The sequence below is a fragment of the Carcharodon carcharias genome, chromosome 1, assembly GCF_017639515.1.
Source record: "Carcharodon carcharias isolate sCarCar2 chromosome 1, sCarCar2.pri, whole genome shotgun sequence".
Classification (NCBI taxonomy): Eukaryota; Metazoa; Chordata; class Chondrichthyes; order Lamniformes; family Lamnidae; genus Carcharodon; species Carcharodon carcharias.
The window spans coordinates 32,771,670-32,795,390 of NC_054467.1; the positions used below are offsets into that span (position 1 = coordinate 32,771,670).

General features: G+C 45.8%; 1 protein-coding gene across 3 annotated transcripts in view; it reads right to left on the minus strand.

The window, feature by feature from the left end:
* Positions 1 to 23,721, minus strand: part of inpp4b (inositol polyphosphate-4-phosphatase type II B) — a 900,896-nt gene that overhangs the window by 231,558 nt on the left and 645,617 nt on the right. For all 3 annotated transcript variants that reach the window (XM_041213287.1, XM_041213212.1, XM_041213146.1), the window contains one exon: positions 16,813 to 16,882. In XM_041213287.1, coding sequence (XP_041069221.1) covers positions 16,813 to 16,882 — 70 coding nt within the window. The remainder of the gene's footprint in view (positions 1 to 16,812; positions 16,883 to 23,721) is intronic.

The following is a 23,721-nucleotide window of genomic DNA, read 5'->3' on the forward strand; positions in this document are numbered from 1 at the left end:
CTTTAAACCAAAAAAAACACAAGTAAAGAAACAATGTTCACCCTGTTTTTATTACATGGACTTGTGCAATAGAGTTAGCAGGTGCCATCCTCTCAATTTTATTTACACACTGATGAACACTGTGCCATGGATCACCCAAAATGATGAAGTTCTAGGGATAGTCACTAGACTACGAAATGACGAATTCAGAATAGTGTCTGTGGTTTAGTAGTAAAGGCATCAAAAGGAAATGTAATTTTAAAACACATGTAAGTACCAGATGGCTGTTACACTGAGTGATTAATATTGAAATTAATTGAAATAAGTAGAAAATGGAAAGAAGCAGAACCAAATATTCTAATGAATATTTATTTTAAAGGTATCATCAGCTGCTCACTGATAAATCACTGGCTAGTTTAATTAGTATATCAGCTTTTGAGATTTTTGAGTCATTTAGCAGTCGGACCGTAATCATTTGTGAAAGTAATTTGGTGAGTCAGTGGAGTGATTTTGACCAGGGTTTCTGGCAAACATCTGATTGGTCTTGATGAGTTAGGCGCTTGGACTGCTATTGTAGTTGAAGGAGCAGGAGATAGTGATACTCCAGAGAGCTGCAGCTTCACAGAGAAGATAAAAGGAGGAGAACTTACAGCAAGCCTCATAGTCCATATAACCACACAGGCCCAGAAGTACCTTACTGCAGTTCACAGAGGAACATTATGTAATGAGGTCTTCTTTACCAGAGATGCTGCCTGAGGATATGTTTTAAATCAGCTGCAGCACCAACTGCAGCCCAGCACAAGGTCTTATGCATGTGGCTAAAAATGTCACTGTGTTCCTTAAGCTTTATGCCTCAGGGTCATTCTAGGCTACAGCAGGTAGCATCTGCAGCATCAGCCAATCAACCATACTGGTTTGTATTCACCAGGTGATCGATGCTCTCTTTGCCAAAGCCAATTACTTGAGATCTTTCCCAATATCATCAATGAAGCAGGAAGACAGATCTCTGGACTTTGCCAAAACTGCAGGCTTCTCCCACATGCTGTACATCACCGACTGTGCACACACAGGATTGAACTTAATTCCCACAATGCGGGTCTTGGCACACAGAAGCAGACACCATCGCAAAATGGAATTAATACAGCCGCCCATTAACATCGTGAAGGCATTGGGCCTATCCAATCCTGCATAGGGGTGGGCAACAAGACGCTGATCTCAGCATCACCTGACAGAAAGGCAAGTGCTGGCACCTTCTTTAAAGGGCTACCGGATGTGCATTCAGTACTCACCTGATCTCCTGCAAGATCACCTCAGCAACTGTGGTGAAAATTCCTTTGGCTGCATGGAAGACCCCTGAATCCCTTTGGCTCTGCTGAAGATCTGAGGTGCAGACCAGGAGGCTGTTGCCAACATGGAGGGAAGGTACCAATTAGCGATGCCTCCTTGCAGGTTCTCCTTCAAGCTGGACAGGAAAGACGGAAGTACTCTTCACTTGGGATGCTAAGTAAAGACCCTCCATCATGGCCAAGGAAGCCTAGACAGAGATAGTAACAGAGGTCAGCAGCAGTCGGGGGGGGGGGTCAAACAATGCTCATGGCTGCACTTTGCTAATGGCTCCCTGACCTTCTCCACCCTGCCAGGATGGGTCTTGCTTACTGCTCAGCAAGTTGAGGCTTGCAATTGGCAAAGTAGGATGTATCGCCACATCAGGAGGGATTGACCAAGCGAGCTCTAGCATTGGGGTGCACTAGCACCACTGCCTGATGATGCATTGACGCATCTGGACAACAGGTATCTATCATTGGCAATGTCCTCTACATTTTGTGAGAGTAAATGTCTGAAGGAAGCATCCAGGAACCCCCATCATGGGTCAGAGGGATACCAGTTTTGTACGTGCTGTGCTGGTCTTTGTGTGGAGACTCACATGTTCTTCCATCTTCCTACAGGAGAAATGGGCCTACAATGCCAAGGAGAGGACCAAGACCAATAGTGGAGTAGTCCACATTCATGCGTTGATGCCTGCAGTGGAGGCAGCCCTCAAACTGATAAGAGTGCAGGGTCACCACAGAAGGTAAGACTGGAATCGCGAACGAAGAGAGTGAGGAGGAGGCTTCGAACTTGTGTCCATCACTGGACAAATGGAGAACCACGGCAGGTATAGACGGGAGGAGCAAATGGGAAGACATAACCTCTTAAGTGTTTGTGCTCATTCATGCAGGCTTCCACACTCCGGAAGGACGGTCAGCTGTAGAGACTGTGGGCCTGCAGTCCACCTCTGAGAAAAAGGAGGAGAAGGATTCCTCAGAGGGTACACTGCAGTTCCCTGCACCTTCCACTTGTGCAGAGGCTCCCGTCAGTCAGTTTGCATTTGCGATTAGACTTAAGATCAGGAGCCGATGAGCACATCACAGACACACCCGATTAACTAAGGAAAGCTGAGAAAGCCGGAGCTACACACTCAGAGGACTGAGAGATGCCAGTCCCATACTGAGCTAAAGCTGATGGTGGGCCTCTGGTCTTGGCCACACTGAATCTGGAGCTGCAATGACAGGTAGAAAATTCTCTGGTGGAGCTGTCACAGGCTAGGCACAGGCGTCTGTAATGACAGAGGGAGTCCATCCAGGCCATGACTGCTGCCATGTCTCAAACATGTGCACAAATGGCTTCCTCCATCAAGAAAGGGGTTGGTGGCCCTTAAAAAGAAACTGGAGGCCAGAGATGCGGACAGTCCTACATACTATTGCCTTGGTCACAAGCTCCACATGGCAGTGGCAAGGCAAGAGGGAGATGCAAACATGCCTTGCAAGAGTAGAGGAGCAGCTGCCAGCAGCACTTGAGTGCTCCAAGTGTGGACAGCAGCTCTTCTGCCCCTCTGCCAATGACCCCAAAGTCTCCAGTAGCAGCTGTGACCAAGGGTGGTGGGGGTCCTGCACCTGAACAGGAACCTCAGCATGACAGGGCCCTCCAGGCCTCAGGCAGTCAGAAGACAGCTGCCAAAGTCATCTCAGATTATGTAGCAACCCAATCAGCAGCCTGCCTTCACTCCAGCTGCAGGAGTTGCACCTTGTAGAAGCACTCACAAGCACATTAAGATCATCTAGATGAACCAGGGGGTTGAAAGTTTGTACATTTTAAGGATTGGTGTTGTTTCAACAAATTGCTGCTATTTTTTGAGATGTGAGCTGTTGATGGAATGAATAGCGTCTTGGCAGTTGGAACGTATACCCTTCCAACCTCAGTTGCCTCCCAGTGTCAGGGAAGGCATAGTCTGCTATCCTCCTCAGATATGGCAGTGTGTGTACAGAGGCTTGGTGCTAGACAATGGTGAGCAATGAGTGGAAAGAGATGTCATACCAACACGGGGTGGTGTTTTAATTAGACAGGCATTACAAGGTCATCATGATTGGTGGAATTGGATTGTGAATTAGAGTCTGCCAAGCCTCCCCTGAGTGTCTCTCAATGGCTCTTTCTTCTGGTGTGGGGGCTCAGTGTTTTGCCTGCTCTGCTCCCTCCTCCACATCCTGCCTGTTGGATGAAAGATACCTAAAAGTAACTATTCTGCTTTTAACTAAAATGTTGGATGAGGTATGAAGCTTATCTAAATCCCCTGGCTGCAAGGCAGATCAGTCCAGGCAATAGAACCTCACCTTTAGCAGATTGTGCCTGATTGTGGCTCAGTCAAACCATGTCAAACATTGTAATGTTCCTCAGCTGCAGTGAGAGGTTTCCTCATCAGTGGCAGCAGCCATGACCTGAGTGGGTACTCCTTTTCACGAGAATCCAACCCTGAATGGAATCCTTTTCTCTTACTGAAGGCTGTTCACTCGTCCCAGGGAGCTTTGATTTTTTTTTTAATTTATTTGTTCACATGGTGTGCACATCACTGGCTAGGCCAGCATTTATTGTCCATCCTGAGTTGCCCTTGAGAAGGTGAGCTGTCTTCTTGAACCGCTGCAGTCCACGTGGTGTACGTCCACCACAGTCCTGTTAGGAAAGGAGTTCCAGGACTTTGACCCAGCGACAGTGAAGGAACGGCAATATATTTCCAAGTCAGGATGGTGCGTGGCTTGGAAGGAAACTTGTAGGCAGTGGTGTTCCCATGTATCTGCTGCACTTTTCCTTCTAGATGTTTGAGATCATGGTTTGGAAGGTGCTGTCAAAGGAGCCTTGGCGAGTTGCTGCAGTGCATCTTGTAAATGGTGCACACTGCTGCCACTGTGCAATGGAGGTGGAGGGAATGAATGTTTAAGGTAGTGGATGAGTGAATGAATGAGTCCCATGCCTACTGCTATCCCTGTTTATCATGTGTTTTCCTTTGCAGGAAGTTCCTCTTAGTCCCTGGCCTTATCATTCCCTCTCCAACCTGTGGCAGTGAGCATTTGCTTGTCTTGCTGAGAGGCCACAACCACATTCTGATACTTCACTCCACAGAGTTAACCCACATAGTTAGTGGCCTCCCACCTCACTCTGGCAATGGCCTCTTCCCCTTTCTTCCAATACAATGGACAGTGAAGTCAGGTCTGATATGGCTGAATTCCATAGGCAAATGTGCGACCTCGCCTTGCTATCACTATTTGACCTTCTGTGATTGGATGTCGCTTGTTGAATTTGAAACCCCGCATTAAATTGCATTCAAGCGCATTTAAATGATGGTTAATTACCTGCACAACCGGCATAATTGGCTCCCTGCTGCGTCTAGACAGCGAGGCCACCTTGAAGGTTTGCCACTGCTGGCAGAATGTGGATGCGATGTCATGTTGTCGGGGTTCCACTCCAGCATGACCCATTCTGACCCTATGCCACCTCACCCCCTCCCCCCACCGGCCTCACAACCGGCTCACACAGGCAACATTAAATTCCACCCATGGCCTCCAGTACAAGATCATGAAATTAACATGAATAGGAAGGCTGGGTGCTTGGGGACAAAAACACTTCTCGCCAAGCCTGGCTTATGGAACCCACGCACAGATAAGGTCAGTCAGTGCAGGTCTCCACTCAACCATGCATCTTCTGAAATAATAGGAGCAATTTTAATCCCCAAAAAGGATGGAAGGATGAGTTGGGGTCAGGTACAATACAAAAATTTTTAAAACTCAATACCGGTCACAACCCACTTACAACCTCCGGGTTTTATCAACGCGGGTTAGGAGGTGGGTTGGCAATTTCAACATTATGAGGCTGGCAGCCTCACATTTAACCTTACAGATTTAACCCAGGACTTGGGAAACTCGACAGCAGGTGGTTGTGGGGGGGGGAACAGCTTTGAGGAAAAGGCCCTTACAGCAGCGTTTATGGACCAGAAGGAGCAGGGATGGTTCCTGGCAGTGCCACAAGCTACCTGTGTTTCTGCCATTGGACCCTCTACTATCAAAAGCCCCCAACACCATCAGACCCCATCCCAGCATTAGACTCCACCAGTGTCAAGGATCAAACTACACCCGGCAACAGATCTGGGGATTAGACACCCCCACCTGACACAGGTTGAGCAGATGGCAGTGGAGCAGGCACCTTTCCCATGGTGCCACTGTCACTTGCACGTCAGCGCCCTGGGTAATCCGTGGAAAAGAAAACCATAGGAGTGCTTCAATGTAAGCTGCAGGAAATGGTGGCACGCAAATCCTGCATGGCCTCAATGTGTGCATTCCTGAGAGATGTATTCCTGAGTGGTGACAGTGACACTTGGTCAGTGGGCCCAACTGCTGCTTGCAGAGGTCACCATATGCTTCAATAGCAGATGGTTGTGACTTGCTGCCACATGTGGCTGTTGTACACAAGTTGGAAACAGAGTTCTCCACCATCTTGCACATTCCCCTCACAGACAGTCAACAGCACTTAACAGTGGGTAATCAGCTAATACCCATCTATTGAAAGGTGGGCCCTGGAGTTAATCCTCCTTGCCATTTGCAGCAGGGCTATGGCATAAGAAGGTGCTGGGGTTATGGTTTGGAGGGACCAGGGCATGCTTTAGAAACTGGAAGGAGCGAGTGTCTATGGTGCAAAGAAAACTGGGCATGTGGGAGCAATGCTCCCTCTCCACTGCGGGTAAGAGCCTGGTCATCAGGTGTGAGGCACACTCGCTGTTGCTGTACGTGGTGCAGGTCTGGCCCATCCCACACTCCTGCGCGATGGCAATCACCTGAGCCATCTTTCGCTTTATCTGGAGGTCGAAAATGGATCGTGTCCGCAGGGACGCAATGTACAAGCCTCTAGATAAGGGGGGAGAAAACGTGTCCAACATCGCCCTCATCCTGATGGCCACCTTTGTGTGCGGCTGCATCAAACTGTGCGTAGACCCTCGGTACGCAAACACCAAGTGTCACTACGTGCTGAGGTTCTACCTGTCCACAGTGTTGCAAAGAATGGGTCTGGTGCTGTGCCATACCACCTGTCCCTCGTGGAAAAATTTATGCAGAGAAACACCTTTGACTACAAATCCATCAGGCAGTGGTTGGCACGTAACGTCCTAGAGGCCCTGCGGGAAAAGGAGATGGTGGATCCTGTCAGATGGTTACCCGAGCAGATTGTCAAAGTCATTTGGCAGAATGCCTCATCGCCAGAACTTTCCAACAAGCACCAAGATGTAGCTTGGCTGGTGGTGAGAATGGCCCTCTCCGTCAGATCCTTCCAACACGCCAGGAGTCTCACCCCCTCTGCACATTGCCCTCGAGGCGGCTGTGGTGGGGACGAGACCGTTGTTCATATCCTTGTGGATTGTGCCTTTGCAAAGAAGGTCTGGAGAGAGATGCAGTGGTTTCTGTTGAGGTTCATCCCGAACAGTTCTGTGACACAGGATTCTGTGATCTACGGGCTGTTCCCAGGGACACATACCGAGACAAGCATCAACTGCAGCTGGAGGATCATCAACATGGTGAAAGACACTCTTTGGTCTTGGAGTGCAAAGGGTTGTCCCCGACCGAGTGTTGCAAACTGGCACATTCTAAGGTCCACGACTACATGCTGAGGGATGCACTAAAGCTTGAGGCAAAGGTGCAACGGGGAAAGGTCGCTGTCTAAGACCTTTCTGCCACAGTGCACAGAGGGGCTGGGAAATGTATAGACCCCTTGGGCTGTACGGCTCACAATGAATGTATGCATTGACTACTAATTGTATTATAATTGTATTGAAGCTCCTCAGAGTGCAATATGATGTACGTTGATAACTCCAATACCAATGCATTGCCTGACTGTCTGTAATGACCAGATTGAAAGGACTGTAATATTCATTGAATGTATTGAAGCACCTTGTGATCCATGTGTAAAAGTTGAATCTGATTGCACTTTTTGTGATGTTGATTCAGAAATGTTTTGTAATGTTCTTCCAGATATTTTAAAGTATACTTTTCAAAAAAATAAAATAAACTACCCCTCCAATGAGCTGTGTTGCAAACTGTCCTTTTCCCATACCCTTGCTCCTGCTCAGCGTGTCATCCAGTGCTGACCCCTTTAAGTTCTTAACTAAAGGTTGAGGACTGTCAACTTCCATGATCAGCTGAGGGGAGGATGGAACATGAGGCAATAATGGCACAAATTTGATCTGATTTTACACATAAAATTAGTGATGTATATTTGCAATAATCTGCCTGAGATTTGATTACAATAAATTATTGTGGAAACGATCACGGTAAACATGCATCCCCTCTATGCAAAAACTTCTCTCCGGTCTCCTGAAAGCAGTAATATGTGTTGGAATGAAAAACTAAATCACCCGTCCCAAACTCGCAATAGGAATCTACAATCAAAAGAAATGCAAGTTAGAGAGAGTGCTATAAAACTTGTGGCTCCAAATTTCACATACTGCCCCTTTTGAACTCTCTGCTCAAAGCCTATTTGCTAATGGGCCAGTGGGTGGGTGGGTGGTGGTGGTGGGGTGTGGAGCTGCAAAGCGAATGATCAGAAGCAAGTCTGACCTTGTCTGATCTCAGACAATGGCCCAAATCTTCTAGCCTCAGATCACCAGGGACCAATCTTATGATGTAAAATGTGGGTCAGGGCCCTGCAGAAGTCCTGATGTGCAGACCTATGTGGGAAATGTCCAGGAAATTTTAACTTCAGGTGGTAATATCCCGCTGCTGGGTACCCTCCGCAAGTGTCTCCGTCTCTGAGCTAGAGTCAGAGAGGAGAATTCTCCCCCTGTCGGGGGACTGGGCAGGAGCAGGAGCAGGCAGGCGCACAGCTGATCGCCACCCGCGATCAGCTGCGCACCGCCATTTTATGTGGGCGGGCCAATTAAGGCACCTGGAAGCGCTGAGGCAGGGGGAGGTGGCCGAGTCGGGGCCTGTGCGTGAAAGAGCATAGGAATCCCTCTGACACACAGAGCTGCCTCAGGGAGATTATTTAAATTTTTAAAAATCAAACTAAAGAAAGGGAAAAAATTAAGACATGTCCCAATTTTATTAAAAATTTTTATTGAACTTTAAAAATCTTCATGAAACCTCATCCCGTCCGTGGATGAGGTTTCATGATAAATGCGAAGGCTGCCTGAGCTCTTCGCCTACCCACCAACCTTAAGGTTGGACAGGCAGCCTCAGTTAAGTATTTTAACTGATATTTAAATGGCCTTAATAGGTCTTTGACAGTTCGGCAGGCATTCAGCCAACTCCAGTGCCCACCCGCCGAACTGAAGATCTGAATGACGCACGGTGATGTCGGGACGCACGCCTGACGTCAATTCAAGTCATTTTACGCGTCAGCAAGCGAGGCCCGCCCCCACACACTGGCCTGAAGATTCTGGCTAGAGACTTGGGACAGTTCCAGACAACTTACTTTGATAGTTACCCGGGGAATGTTAGACAGTTTGAATCCTGGTCTAACGGCTGGCTAACTCTACAACCGATCTGCCCAATCAGCCCACCAAACTACTCGACTACCCCGACTAGACCTGACTACCTCTCCCAACCACCTGACTACCAGCCAAACACCCGACGACTCCAACCCCAGCCCCCCAACTACCCTCACAAAGTGGCCCAACTACTCCCCCAATCAGACCAGACGAGTACCCATCACCCCAAACCTGACCAGACCTGACTACCTCCCACCCTGACTAGACAACCCACCACTGCGCCCCCCCCAACCCAAACTGACTATACCCACAACCTGACCACTCCCTCAATCTGACTAACCCCCACCCACCAGACCAGATCAGACTACCTCCTGACCACCCAACTACCCTACTACCCACTTCACCCATCAACCCATCTTACTCATCTACTCACGCCACCCACACCTACCAACCCATTCATCCACTCATCCATTCACTAATCCACATTATATTAAAAAACTGGACCTTACGGCAGCTGGTGCCATAAAAAGAGGGTGTGTCTTCTCTTCCTCCCACTCTTCTACACTTTGATGGAGTTCCCCGACAGGTGCTGCATATTTCTGTGACAGCCGAGATCATAAGATCCGGGAAGAAATACACAGAAGCGTCGGGTCAGAAAAATCTTCACAAGCAGTGCCAATGTCTACAGCATTGCTGCTGGCTGGAAGATTTAGACCAATAATCCATGTTTTACAAGGGACAGAAATATAGGAACAGGGGTTGGCCATTTAGCCCCTCAAGCCTGTTCTATCATTCAATGGCCAGGGTTTTCTGTGCCCGCCGGTGTCGGGCAGGTTCAATGGTGTGAGGGGGCAATATTGCGCAATGGGTTTCACAACAGTATGAAACCAGTTCTGAAGCCTGCATTCCCTGCCACCGGGCGTTAGCAACCTCACTGTAATACATCAACATATTATTAGGCCTGCCCGCTGAAATTGTCCCCCTACTGCTGGATCATCCATCCACATTGGCGGGAAAACACGCCGACGTGTTTCACAACAACACATAAGCGACATGCACTTGGCGGGCTGCACTTTGCTTGAGACTTCAAGGTTTGTTTGCTTACCTTGCTTTGGGCAGCACTCGCGGTCATCAGTGCCAGGCTTCACAGGCACCACCACTTCACTTTTAGGGGGGCTCAAGGCAGGTCTCTACCTACCTGGTTAGCCATATGTGGGTGGCTTTTCAATGGCTGCATGGCTGGGGCTTGCTTGGCAAAGGGGGAGAAGTGGCCTCAGGCAAGGGAAGAGGCTGCAGGATGAGGGCTGTATTAGGGAAGGAGGGTATCCCAGGGTGTGTGTGTGGGGCACATGTTGTTCTGTGCAAGTGGTCTCAAGGTGGTGATGCCTGAGGAGGCAGTCTCCAGAGGAGATGAGGCCAGATGGACATGTGGGGGTATGTGTGAGAGAATGGGTGAAGTCGTCCCTTGGCCTGGCAGTGAGCGAATTGCCAGTGAATGCGTGATGCGCTCGAGTGTGAGAGTTTAGAGTTCTGAGATGGTTGCCATTCCCTGGTTGCAAGGATGAGATCAATTGTCCTCTAACTGCATTGGATGGCCAATCTCTTCTGTGCAGCATTGGAACTGATCACCACTGCCATCGCCTACCAAGCCGGAGTGGTAATGTTATTGCCCCTCCTGCAGCTAGAGTGGGGTAGAGGACATTACAGCGGCCTCCATGAGGCCAAAAGGCTGCAGTCTTCTTCCCTTTTGGGGCCATATCATCTTTGCTGCAGTCCTGGGCTGGAAGCACTGAACGCGGCTGTATTTTAAATGTGGTGGCTGGCATGATGAAGCGGCAAGGTGATGGCACGGCAGGCGAATCAGAGTTCACCTGCCACGGAATCAGCGTGTTTCCTGGGAATGCATAAATAATGTGGTGGGTTTGGGATGATACAGCGTGAAAAAGTCCCATTGCAGCCGGCGGGTAAGTTGTTATTTTACCCCCCGCAACTATCGCACTTGTGCGAATCTAGGATGATTCCACCCAATGACATCGTGGTTGGTCTGTGACCTAACTCCATATACTCACCTTGCCTTGTATACCTTAATGTCCATCACAGATTTCAAATTGACAATTGATCGAGTATCAACAATATCAACCAATAATCAAACCTGTAACATTTCAGCTCCACTTCAGTATTGCACCACGTTATGCACTTACCCATTGAGTAAACAGAGAATCTAAATATGTACTTCATGTAATTTTTTAAAAAAATACTTTGTAAATTATCATTCTCACCTCATCACAGAATCACACAGTGCAGAAGAGGCCCTTTGGCCCATTCCATCTACACTGACACGTGAGAAACACCTGACCTATCTACCTAATCACATTTACCAGCACTTGGCCCATTGCCTTGAACTTTATGACGTGCCAAGTGCTCATCCAGGTACTTTTTAAAGGATGTGAGGCAATCTGCCTCCACCACCCTCCCAGGCAGTGCATTCCAGACCGTCACCACCCTCTAGGTAAAAAAGATTTTCCTCACATCCCCCCTAAACCTCCTGCCCCTCACCTTGAACTTGTGTCCCCTTGTGACTGACCCTTCAACTAAGGGGAAACAGCTGCTCCCTGTCCACCCTGTCCATGTCCCTCATAATCTTGTACACCTCGATCAGGTTGGCCCTCAGTCTTCTCTGCTCCAACGAAAACAACCCAAGTCTATCCAAGCTCTCTTCATAACTTAAATCTTTCATCCCAGGCAATATCCTGGTGAATCTCCTCTGCACCCCGTCCAGTGCAATCACATCCTTCCTATAATGTGGTGAACAGAACTGCACACAGTTCTCCAGCTGTGGCCTCACCAAGGTTCTATACAACTCCAACATGACCTCCTTACTTTTGTAATATATGCCTCGATTGATAAAGGCAAATGTCCCATATGCCTTTTTCACCACCCCACTAACATGCCCCTTTGCCTTCAGGGATCTATGGACACACACAGCAAGGTCCCTTTGTTCCTCAGAACTTTCTAGTGTCATGCAGTTCATTAAATGCTTCCTTGTCAAATTACTCCTTCCAAAGTGGATCACCTCACACTTTTCAGGATTAAATTCCATCTGTCACTTATCTGCCCATTTGACCATCCCGTCTATATCTTCTTGTAGCCCAAGACACTCAGCCTCGCGATTAACCATCCGGCCAATCTTTGTGTCATCCGCAAACTTACTAATCCTACTCCCCACATAATCTCTATGTTGTTTATATAAATGACGAATACTAGGGGACCCAGCACAGATCCCTGTGGTACGCCACTGGACATGGGCTTCCAGTCACTAAATAAGCCTTCTTTCATCATCCTCTGTCTCTTACAACTAAGCCAATTTTGAATCCACCTCATCAAATTACCCTGTATCCCACGTGCATTTGCCTTCTTTATAAGTCTCCCACGTAGGACCTTGTCAAAGGCTTTGCTGAAATCCATATAAACTACATCAACTGCACTACCCTCATCTACACACCTGGTCACCTCCTCAAAAAATTCAATCAAATTTGTCAGGCAAAACCTGCCTCCGACAAAGCCATGCTGACTATCCCTGATCAAACCTTGCTTCTCCAAGTGGAGATAGATTCTCTCCTTCAGAATTTTCTCCAATAGTTTCCCTACCACTGACGTGAGACTCACTGGCCTATAGTTCCCTGGCTTATCTCTACAACCCTTCTTAAATAGCGGAACCACGTTAGCTATTCTCCAATCCTCTGACATCTCCCCCATGGCCAGAGAGGAATTAAAAATTTAGGCCAGAGCCCCTGCGATCTCCTTTGCCTCCCTCAGCAGTCTGGGACACAAATCATCTGGACCTAGAGATTTGTCCACTTTTAAGCCTGCCAGCACCTCCAATACCTTGTCACTCCCTATAACAATTTGCTTAAGAACCTCGCAGTCTCTCTCCCCCAATTTCCATACCTTTATCCTCATTCTCTTGGGTGAAGAGGTGTGAAGTATTCGTTCAACACTCTGCCGATGTCCTCTGGCTCCACCCATAGATTGCCCCTTTGGTCCCTAATGGGCCTGACGCTTTCCCTGGTTATCCTCTTCCCATTGATAAACTTATAGAATATTTTGAGATTTTCCCTACTTTTACCAGCCAAAGCTTTCTCACATCCCCTCTTTGCTCTCCTCATTGCTTTCTTAAGCTCCACCCTACACTTTCTGTATTCTACTAATTCCTCCGCTGATTTGCTCCCCTTGTACCTACTAAAAGCCTCTCTTTTCCTTCTCATCGTATCCTGAATATCTCTGGTCATCCATGGTTCTCTGGGTTTGTTACTCCTTCCTATCACCCTAGAGGGAACCTGTTGAGCCTGTACCCTCTCCATTTCCTTTTTGAACACCCCCCACTGCTCTTCTGTAGATTTCCCCACAAGTAGCTGTTCCCAATCTACCTTGGCCAGATCCTGCCTTATTTTACTAAAATCCGCTTTCCTCCAATCCAAAACATTTTCTTGCAACTTGTCCATTTCTTTGTCCATAACAAGCTTAAATTGTACCATGTTGTGGTCGCTATCACTAAAATGCTCCCCCACCACCACATCAGCCACCTGTCTGGCTTCATTCCCCAGAATTAGATGCAGCACTGGACCATCCCTTGTTGGACCCTCTACATATTGACCTAAAAAGTTATCCTGTACAAGTTCATGATCAGATAAGGTTGTTGCTGGCTCATTTAAATAGTGTACATTCCATTTAAGGTAGTTGTTAACTTAGACAGGAATCACTATTTCCCATTGTCAGCCTGTTTAACAAAATACTGGTTTAATGTGGAAACCTAGCGGTTTCCTTGGTTTAATGGCATGAGCAAATACATGGAAAATTCTTCATGGATTTCTCTTCTCATCTTCAGTGTGAGTGAAGTATAATTACTTGACGCAAGAGAAAAATGACAAAGAAAAGCAAACAACAAATTGTAATGCAAATCCTTTCCTTTTCCAGAAAGACTCAAGTTAAATTAAACATCAATTCCTTGTCACTGAAATGCCAACAAGGGGAGATAAGTTAATATTTCCATATGTCAATCAGGTGATGAGTTCACAAATCTCAAGAGCCAACTACATGATGAGAAGTGTATGAGAATCGCTAATGAACTACACATCTCTAATTTTATTACAACATGATGACATGTCAAGAAATTGGGCTGAGTTTTCATAATCCCGTCAATAATATATTGAAATTATATAGAATAATATTCCATTATATATACTGCTGGATTTATAGAACGGGTAAGTAGGGCTGAATTGTTCTCTCTAAAATAGAACTGCTGTGAGGTGACTACCACCTTCATGGCTGAGATGTTTAACAACTTTACTAAGGAGACCAACAGCCCTTGATAACATGAATAAATTATTGATTAAATATAGAATTTAAAACTTCTCCAACAGATTTGAAATCTGTTAATATTAAGAAATATTTCATACTTGAGATAAATAATATCAGTGCATAGGAATGGTACATTTTTCTTTCTTTGAAATGAGTGCCAGCTTCAAACCTATCCACAATATGAGCCTGGTGAAATTCATGGTTCTCTGTGAACTATCCAACAATGAATCTTAATCCTGGGCAGAATTTTATGGGCCCACACTGGGTTTGCAGATGAGGGGCCGGTAAATTCCCAAGTCGCCACTTAAGGGCCACTTCCCACCCGGCCTCAATATTAAGGCAAGTGGGAGGGGATCAGAGATGGGGGCGGGGAGGTCACCCAGCTCAGGTCTCGGGTGGGAAAAGAAGGAGGGAGGGGTCCTCTATCACTGGCCCCCTTTTGAGATCAGGCACCCCCTAGCTACCCCCAAGTTTGAGCCTTTCCTGCCTGCCCTTCAAACCATCACAGCCACCCTCAACCTCCCCTCCCCTCTCTGCCGCAAGACCTCAGACTTATCTGTGCCCTGTAACTCCAAGACTTTGGCTCTAGAGACTGCTTGCAAACCCAGCAGTGGTTGGCAGCTCTCTGTGGCATGACATCCCCCCCAAGTCAGGGACTGAAGTCTAGCATCCAGTCTTGGAGCCTTAAGTAGCTGAGAGGCAACCGACATTGGCGGGAATGTGTTTCCTGACTTTTCTGGTGGCGAGGCAGGAAACACTGCCATCAGAAAAATGCTGCCCCCTCATCCCCAGAGGGATACTCTGACAGTGCAAGCTTTGACTCTGCCATTCCCTGAGACTACTTTGTGTGAGCTAGCTCTATCGGTTCATAATTATGGAACACAGTTATTCTGTGGACTCACCCCCCCCCCCACCCCAACTCCATCCAACCCCCGGTAATCCAAAGTAGAAACAAAAAAAAATGCTGAAAGTAGTCAGCAGGTTAGGCAGAATTTGTGGAAAGAATCAGAGTTAACGTTTCAGGTCAATGACCTCTCATTCAAAATCAGTTAATTTAGGAGGCTGGGATCTATCAGAGTTCCCTGTGCTGACTTGTAGAATATAGTGATTAAGTCAAACAGGACTAAAGAAGTCACTGAAGTGAGAGTGTTATTGGCTTTGGAAAGGCTTCCTGTAGCATGAGAAATCTAAACCCACTGGCGTAATTGCAAATCAAGTGTCAACAAGCAGGTTGCCAAGCTTCAGGAAGTCAGTAAATTCACCCAAAAAAACCCTTTGTACAAACAAATAATGATCCATAGCAAAAGAGTACAAAATCAGAATCTGTTGAAACATCAGTTCCCACCTTATCATGGCTGTAGCAATCAACACAAAATAGCAGAGCAGAAACTGGCTCAGATTGAATGCTTTCTTCAATATAATTTAAAATTCATCAGGACTGTCAGAGCTGCACCCCATTCACACTGCCTAAATCTTGCAGAATCAGTACGCATCTTAAATTCTGAAATCTGACAAAAAAGGATAACATTTCCTTTGTTCTGTACCTGTAATGGGGGGTGGGGGTGGGGAAGGGGTATATTCCATCTCCCACTGAGTCCATTTCTTGCACGCTTGAACACATGTGCAGGGGCACATGTGGCACTATGATCCACCTTGTGGGCCACCATTGACCAGTGAGTGTTCAGGAACAGGCTGAAGACAGGATGGGAAATGCGCAAGTTTTATTTAATCTCCTCCATCCTCAGATAATGGTATTCAAGGCTTCTTGGCTGCTGCTTTCCTTCAACAGACAGAAGGTCACCATCTCTACGGACACTAGGCACACGATGGAGCCAAGGAGGGGGCCTCTGAATGGAGTTTTCCCAGTCAAGGAAAAATATGGGCAACTAACTGTTCAGAGACACAGCACAGTTGTTGGGCCGTTCTGCCTACAGAGGAAAATCTATGCACGGGGCAGAGACTGGTGGTAGGGGTGTTTTATTTTCAACCTATCCCTTCTTCTTTTGTTGAGATGTTAAGAGTTGAGAAAAAACCTGTTGTACAATGAATTCCTCAAGAATACAAACCCAATGATTTAACTCCAAGATGAATGAATACAGAGCAGATACAGGCCAACAAGTTCTTCAAATGAACTTGTCTGACCCTAAGGAAATCAACTCCAGTGGATCAACAGAAAGGACTCAGCTACTCAGGAGATTAGGAGTCTGCTCCCCTCCCAAATGTATTTCCCTGTTCCACAGCCCAGAACCACCTTTGATGTCCCATTCTCCAATCCCAACTCTTTGTGTGCACTTATGTCTCTAATTGGAGTAATAACACTGCGAACAGTTGTTACTCCTGTTCCAATAGATCCATGCCTAAAATCAGAGGGAGGAGACTTTTTAATTACATGTGCCGGAGTAGGTTCTAATGATAATGGTTCATATGGCGCAATTATTAATTTATGTCTTAAATGTAAATCTTATGTGGCACTTTCAGTGATGCATGTCAAATGAAGGGAATGGAAATAAAGAAGAATCATTTCAAGTTGTTTTTATCTGGAAGGATAAAAGTATGTGTCCTTTTTATGGCAAAAAGAATACTTGCATAGCTCCAGTAAAAGTGATTGTTTTATGACAGTAGGTATCAATATGTGACTCATGCAAGTATATCGTCTTAAATTAATTATAGTTCACCCAAATAAAGAACAAACATACCTGAATCAAGTAGCGAGAATTTTCCAGGATCATTAATCGTTCTGTGCAACAGACTTCCACAAAAAGCTGACTGGTAAAGAAGAGATTACATAAAACTCACTAAAATGGTACAAACACAAATCATTATTATCTAGAAATTATTACTAGTGATAGTAACAGAATGAATGCTTTATGCATTTGCGATACATTGTCCTGTTTGCTAGTTCAGTGCAAGGACTAACACATATAAATAGAATAATGCCAGTGTTAAAATAGCAGAGGAATGTCATGTGGATTTCCTAAGCTTTCAAGTGCTTGTATTACAAGTTATCATCTTAGCTTTATATCTTTAAACAAAATTATTTTAAAACACCACTAGACTTCAGTTTCAGTCCACAGTACACTTTGCAAAGGGCTCAAAGTTCTCAATTTATGTGATAAAAATAAAATATTTATTTTGATCCTGCTCAACAATAAAATTGTATTAAATGTCATTCATGTCAATATTCAATTAAATATGATTTGTAATTGATTGTCAAGAGAATTGGTGAGGTATTGGTGCTTAACATTTTTCTTCAATTTTTCCCGATCTTCAACTTAACTTACTAAAAATAATTGCTTTTTTCTTGAAGAAACTGTCATAAAATTTCATACTTCAACATGATATATCTAGAAGACATCCAATATTTAAGGCTTCTGCTTTCAAATGTCTCTTGAATTGGACATGTTTTTTATCATGTGAAGTGGTGTGTCAACTTGTACTGGTATGTCTGAAAATATGTAATTTTAATCTCCAGGCGTGTTGGCAAGCCCACTAATATCTAGTACTATTTAAGTTACTGGTACTTAGGGCTGATCATCTGCTGTACCTCTGCAGGATTGTTGTCTAAGTTACATTTCAGAAACATTATTATATCAACAATTGTCAGGACTACTGACAAGATAAGTACCTATCATACTCAACTTCTGGAAAGTGAAAATGTGATAACCGAATCCATCACCATAGTTTCTAGAAAATGAAAATCGCAGATCACTTCCTAACCACACCAAAGGGATTAATTTTCCCATAAGTGTGCGCACAAAAGTTATCAAAATCTTGCCAAATAGGCTATGTTTTAGTATAGCATAAATTGGGATTTCATTCCCCCCACCTCATCAACTAGGTAATAAGCCTTGACAACAAATGCTACCATACCATTCCAATGCAGGACATTACAGCCAAGCCAAATCTATTCCTTACTCAGTGGCCACGCATGCAGGCTTCCAACTCTGGTCTCTGAACAGCAATTGGGAATGTAAACACTACTTCATTTTACCCTTCTTAAAACAAAGGCAACTGTAGAGATCCCACAGCAGCCTGGCTGAGATCAACTATGTCAGCACAAAATAGGGATCAAAACTGGAACATTCATAGTCAGTGTGGTTCAGTTAGTTACTGGATAAAGACTTTGTGCAAATCTGGGACGATCCCGCCCAAAGTGCAGTAACGGGCATGAAAAACGATGTTTTACCCGGCAGTTGCAATGGCGGATTTTTGCGCTGTATCATCCGCTTCCCACCTCATTAATTATGCAACCACAGGAAACATGCCAACTTGCTAGCGGGTGGCCTCGGAATTACCCACCACACCATTTCCTCGATCTCGGTGCCATATCTAAACTGCAGCCGTGCGCACAGTTCTCAACGCTTGCAGCCCAGGATTGCTCCAGTAATGACATGACTCCGAAAGCCAAGAAGAGTTCAGTAACCCATCACTTGAAAGCCTTTTGGAGGCCCACTGTAATGTCCTTCACCCCCACTCTGGCCACATGAAGTCCAGCCATCTCGCCACTTCAGCTTGGGAGGCGGTGGCAGTGGTGGTCAGTGCCAACGCTGCACAGATATGGCTGGCCATCCAGTGCAGAAAGAGGAAGTTCTCATCTGGCCACTAGGGTAAGGCAACCGTATCATCAGTCTAAACTCTCACACTTGCAAAGCCATCACACGTATGGCATCTCACTCATTGCCAGTTCAAAGGACATCACCACTTACTCTCTCGCATACATCCTCATATCTCCCTCTGGCCTCATCTCCTCTGGAGCCTGCCTCTCAGCCCTTGCCATCTTGAGGCTACTTGCACAGATCAATATATGCGACCCCCACCCCACACACACCCCGGGATAACCACCTTCCCCAGTACAGCCCTTGCGCTGCAGCCTCTTCCCTTGCCTGAGGCCTCTTCTCCCATTTCCCCAAGCAAGCCCCAGCTCTGCAGCCATTGAAAAGCCACCCCCGCCTTACGGCTGGTCTGCTGGGAAAGACCTGCCCGTGAACCCCCCCTAAAAATGATGTGGGTGCTGCCTGAGAAGTCTGGCGCTGATGTCTACAAGTGATGCCTGAAGCAAGGTCGGCAAACAAATCTTGAAGTGCCAAGTGAATTGCAGCTCGTCAGGTTGCTTATGTACAGTTGTGAAACAGCACACTGACGGGCCCAGGTGATCCAGCGTGGGTGGGTGATTCCTGCAAGCAGGGCTTATGGTGAGATGCCAAAGTATTGAAATTAGGTTCCTGACATGCAGCTGTGAGAGATTAGGCCGGCTGTTGATGGGTGGAGCAGACGATCACAAACTGGTTTTACAATGACCCGTGAAACCGATTTTTGAGATCTCCCAATATTTTCCACTCCCACCCACTATGACGCCCGGCGCAAACGGAAGCGGACAATTCTGTCCTTTGTCGTCAGTCATTTCTCTAAAAGACAGTAAAATTAAATCATGGCCTGGTTTCTCAACACAGATGGTCTCTTTTACAAAAATTTCTCAATTGCAAAGAAAATGCTAGTTTTTTATTGCTTGGGAGAAAATGCCCACTCACAGGGCTGAATTGTACGTGCCTTCAGAGGGCTTCTTTCCTATGGGGAGGGGTGGGGGGGGAGCGACATAAAATAGGTTGGGCGCCCATCCCACAACGTTCCCACCCACCCCCAAGCTCTCCTCCATAATATGGGGGACAGGTGAGTGCCAAACTCAGCAGCCCAGCCACCATATTTAATTGATCAATGAAGGGTCAGTTAGGCTTGTTATCAAGCCTACTGGCCCTAATAATACACTGCCCATGCCATAATATGTTGGCGTGGGCAGTAGGGCAGGAGTGGAAAATCCAATTTTTAAAATGAAATGGTTAAAGGGCTGGGTGAAAGTGGGGAGGGGGTTGCTCTTCGGGGGCTGCCCTTTGCCGATCGCAGAGTGGTCCCCCTCCTTAGACTGAACACCTACTTCCTTCCTACCTGCTCCCTCCCTTAAACCCACCCTCTCTCTCCAACTGCCTCTGTCCCTAACCTACCCAAACCCTGCCGGCCCAAGACCCTGGATTTTTCTTCTCCAGCGATCCTAGGCCTTGGGCTCCTTACTTCATCTGCTGTCCCGGCAGCTGCCACTGATGCCTTCCTGGCACTGCCAGGGCTGAAGGGATTACCAACCAATCTTATTAGCCAGCAGCTCCAGAGGGTGGGACTTCCACCCCAATGTGGGGCAAAAGTCCCACACGGCCCTGGTTAATGAGCCCTGCAACTCTTTATGGCTGCGGGGCTGGTAAGCTTGGAGCCGGTCGGCTTCACGCCGACATGGTTTCCAAGAGGGCATGGCATCCAGCCCCCCCATATTATTCAGTCCACAGTTTTAGGTTTGACATGGCTTTGGACCCAGTTCTTAAAAGAAAGAAGATAAGCTGTAGGATACATTCATCAATGGCTCTTCCCTTTTCTCAGTTCACATGGGACTACAGTTTGTTTATTGTATAGGAACAGACAATCTCACTCCCAGCACACAACTTCACATCACTGTGGAATGAACAGCATACTACGTAGCCAGCACCATCTGTGGAGAATAACTGGGCTAGTAAAACCATAGGGATACAGGATCAGGAGTAGGCAATTCAGCTCCTTGACCTTGTTCCATCTTTCAGTTAGGTCACTGCAGATGTGTACCTTAAATCTGTCTACTTAACGTTCCTTTGTTCTGTAACCCTTAATATCTTAACACAATCTACTTCACCTGCCTTTGTCATGTAACCCTTATTATCCTTGCCAAACAAAAATCTATTGTTCTCAATTTTGAAATTTTCAATTGGCATGCCCTCAACAACTTTTTGGGCAAAGAGTTCCATTGTTCCACGACCCTTTGTGTGGAGTGCTCCCTGGCGTCACATGAACTGCCTCACTCTAATTTCAATGTTATGCTCACTTGTTCTTTGCTCATTCACCAGGGGAAATAGGGTACACAGAGAAAAGCTACTGAACTATTTCATCATAACGGGACTAAATTAAACAGCAGAACCACGAAGGTAATAGGAATACTACCTGAGTCATGAGAAAATTGGCATAGGGTAGATAAGGTTTGAGAGTTGAGTGCATGGCTCAAAGATTAGTATGGGAGAAATAAGTTTCCAGTCATGGTGCACTGGCATCAGTACTGGGGCAAGAGGGAGCTGCTCCATTGGAATTCATACTAGGGTCGATAGTGTGAGTTGAATGAGAGTTGTAGAGAGGGCTTTAAACTAATTAATGGTGGTGGGGGGAGGTGGGGTGGCGTAGGGGAGGGTTCAACTTAAGGAAAATTAAGAAAATTAAAGAGAAAGCACAAGGCAGTAGTGCAGGGTAGCAATGCAGGTAATGATAACCAGAGTGTGACAGGAAAGGACAGAGCATACAAGCAAAAGAATGCATCAACAAATAGGCTCAGAGTAGGGAATAATGGTGAAAATCAAAACATCTTATCTGAATGCACGCAGCATTCATAACAAGATAGATGAATTGTTGGCAGAACTAAAATAAATGGTCATGATATGATAGCCATTGCAAGACATGGTTGGAAGGTGACCAAGGTTGAGAGCTGAATACTCAAGGGTATTTGACATTTTGAAAGGATAGAAAGAAAGGAAAAGGAGGTGGGATAACTCAGTTAGTAAAGGATGAGCTCAGAACTGTAGTGAGAAGTTATCTTGGCTCGGAAGATCAAGATGGGAATCAGTTTGGTTGGAGATAAGAAATAAGAAAGGGAAATAATGGTGGGAGTAATTTATAAGCTCCCAAACAGTAGCTATGCTGTAGGACAGAGGAGAGGTCCAGGAATGATAGGGGCTTGTAAGAAAAGTACTGCAATAATTGTTGGTGATTTTAATATTCATATAGCTTGGACAAATCAATTTGGTAAAGGACAAGTTCTTAGAATGTATTCAGGACAGTTTCTGAGAACAATACATTCTGGAACAAACCAGGGAATGGACTATTTTAGACCTGCTAATGTATAATGAGACAAGATTTGCCTCCAGGCAAAAATGATCACAACATGATGGAATGTCACATTCAGTTTGAGGGTGAAAAGCTTGGGTCTGAAACAAGTGTCTTAAACTTAAAGGCAATTACAAAGATATGAGGCAGTGTTGGCTAAAGAGGACTAGGAAATAGGTTTAAAGCTAGAACAGTAAATAAGCAGTGGCAAATATTTAAGGAAATATTATGTAACACTCTTCCATTGAGAAAGAAAGACCCTACTGGAAAGATGAACCATTCAGGTTTTCTAAGGGAGTTAAGGACGGTATCAAATTGAAAAAGGCTATAGAGATATGCCAGAAGATTGGGAAAATTTAGAAACTTGCAAAAGATAACTAAAAAAAAATTAGGGGGAAATTAGAATATAGAGTGATCTAGCAAGAAATATAAACATCGAGTTTATTTAAGTATATAAAAAGGAAGACAACAGTTAAGTAAACACAGCTCCCTTCCAGGATGAGACTGGGGAATTAAAAATTGGAAACAAAGAAATGGCAGAGACTTTGAATAAGTATTTTGTATCTATCTTTACAGTAGAGGATACTAAAAGCATCCTGAGAGTGGAAAATCAAGGGGTAAAAGGGAGGGGGGGAAACTTAAAACTATCACTATCACTAGAGAAAAAGTACTAGGAAAGCTAATGGGGCTAAAGGCTGACAAGTTCCCTGGATCTGATGACCTGCATCCTAAGGTTTTAAAAGAAGTGACTGCAAAGATAGTGAATGCATTGCTTGCAACCTCCCAAAATTCCCTAGATACTGGAAAGGTCTCAACAGATTGGAAAGTTGCAAATATAATGTCCCTATTCAAGGAAGGAGAAAGACAGAAAGCAGAAAACTATAGGCCAGTTAGCCCAACACCTGTTATTTGGAAAATGTGGGAATCTATTATTAAGGAGGTAACAGCAGGACATTTAGAAAATCATAATAAAACCATGTTGGCTCTGCTTGATAGTATGAAAGGGAAAACATGTTTGATAAATTTTAGTAGTTCTGTGAGGATGTAACAAGCAGGGTGGATAAAGGGCACCAGTAGATGGAGCATACTTGGATTTCCAAAAGGCATGTGCTAAGGTGTCACATGAAAGGTTACAACAAGATACGTGTTCATGGTATTGGAGGTAATGGCTAGAAATTTCCTTCCCCGTTGGCATCAGGCGTAATGGTGGGTGTGACCAAACAATGTGGAGGGAAGGCCAAAATTTGGTTTCACAACATCGTGAAACCAGTTTGCAATTGTCCACTCCGCCTCTCAATGGCAGGCCGCATTTCCTGCTGTTGGATGTTGGGAATGCCATGTTAATACATCTGCATATAATTATAATCCCTTCCTGCCGGAATCATCCCTCCACGCTGCATCATCCAGGCATGTTAGCGTGATTGCACACCGACGTGTTTCACAATGGTACATAAGTGACGTGCACCTGGTGAGCTGCACTTTGCTCGGACCTTTGAGGTTTGTTTGCCTACCTTGCTTCGGGCAGCATTCACAGACATCAGTGCCAGGCTTCACAGGCAGCACCACATCATTTTTAGGGGGTGCTCATGGGCAGGTTTCTACCTACCAGACCAGGGCTAGGACTTGTGTGGGGAAGGTGTTGAAGAGGCCTCAGGCAAGGGAAG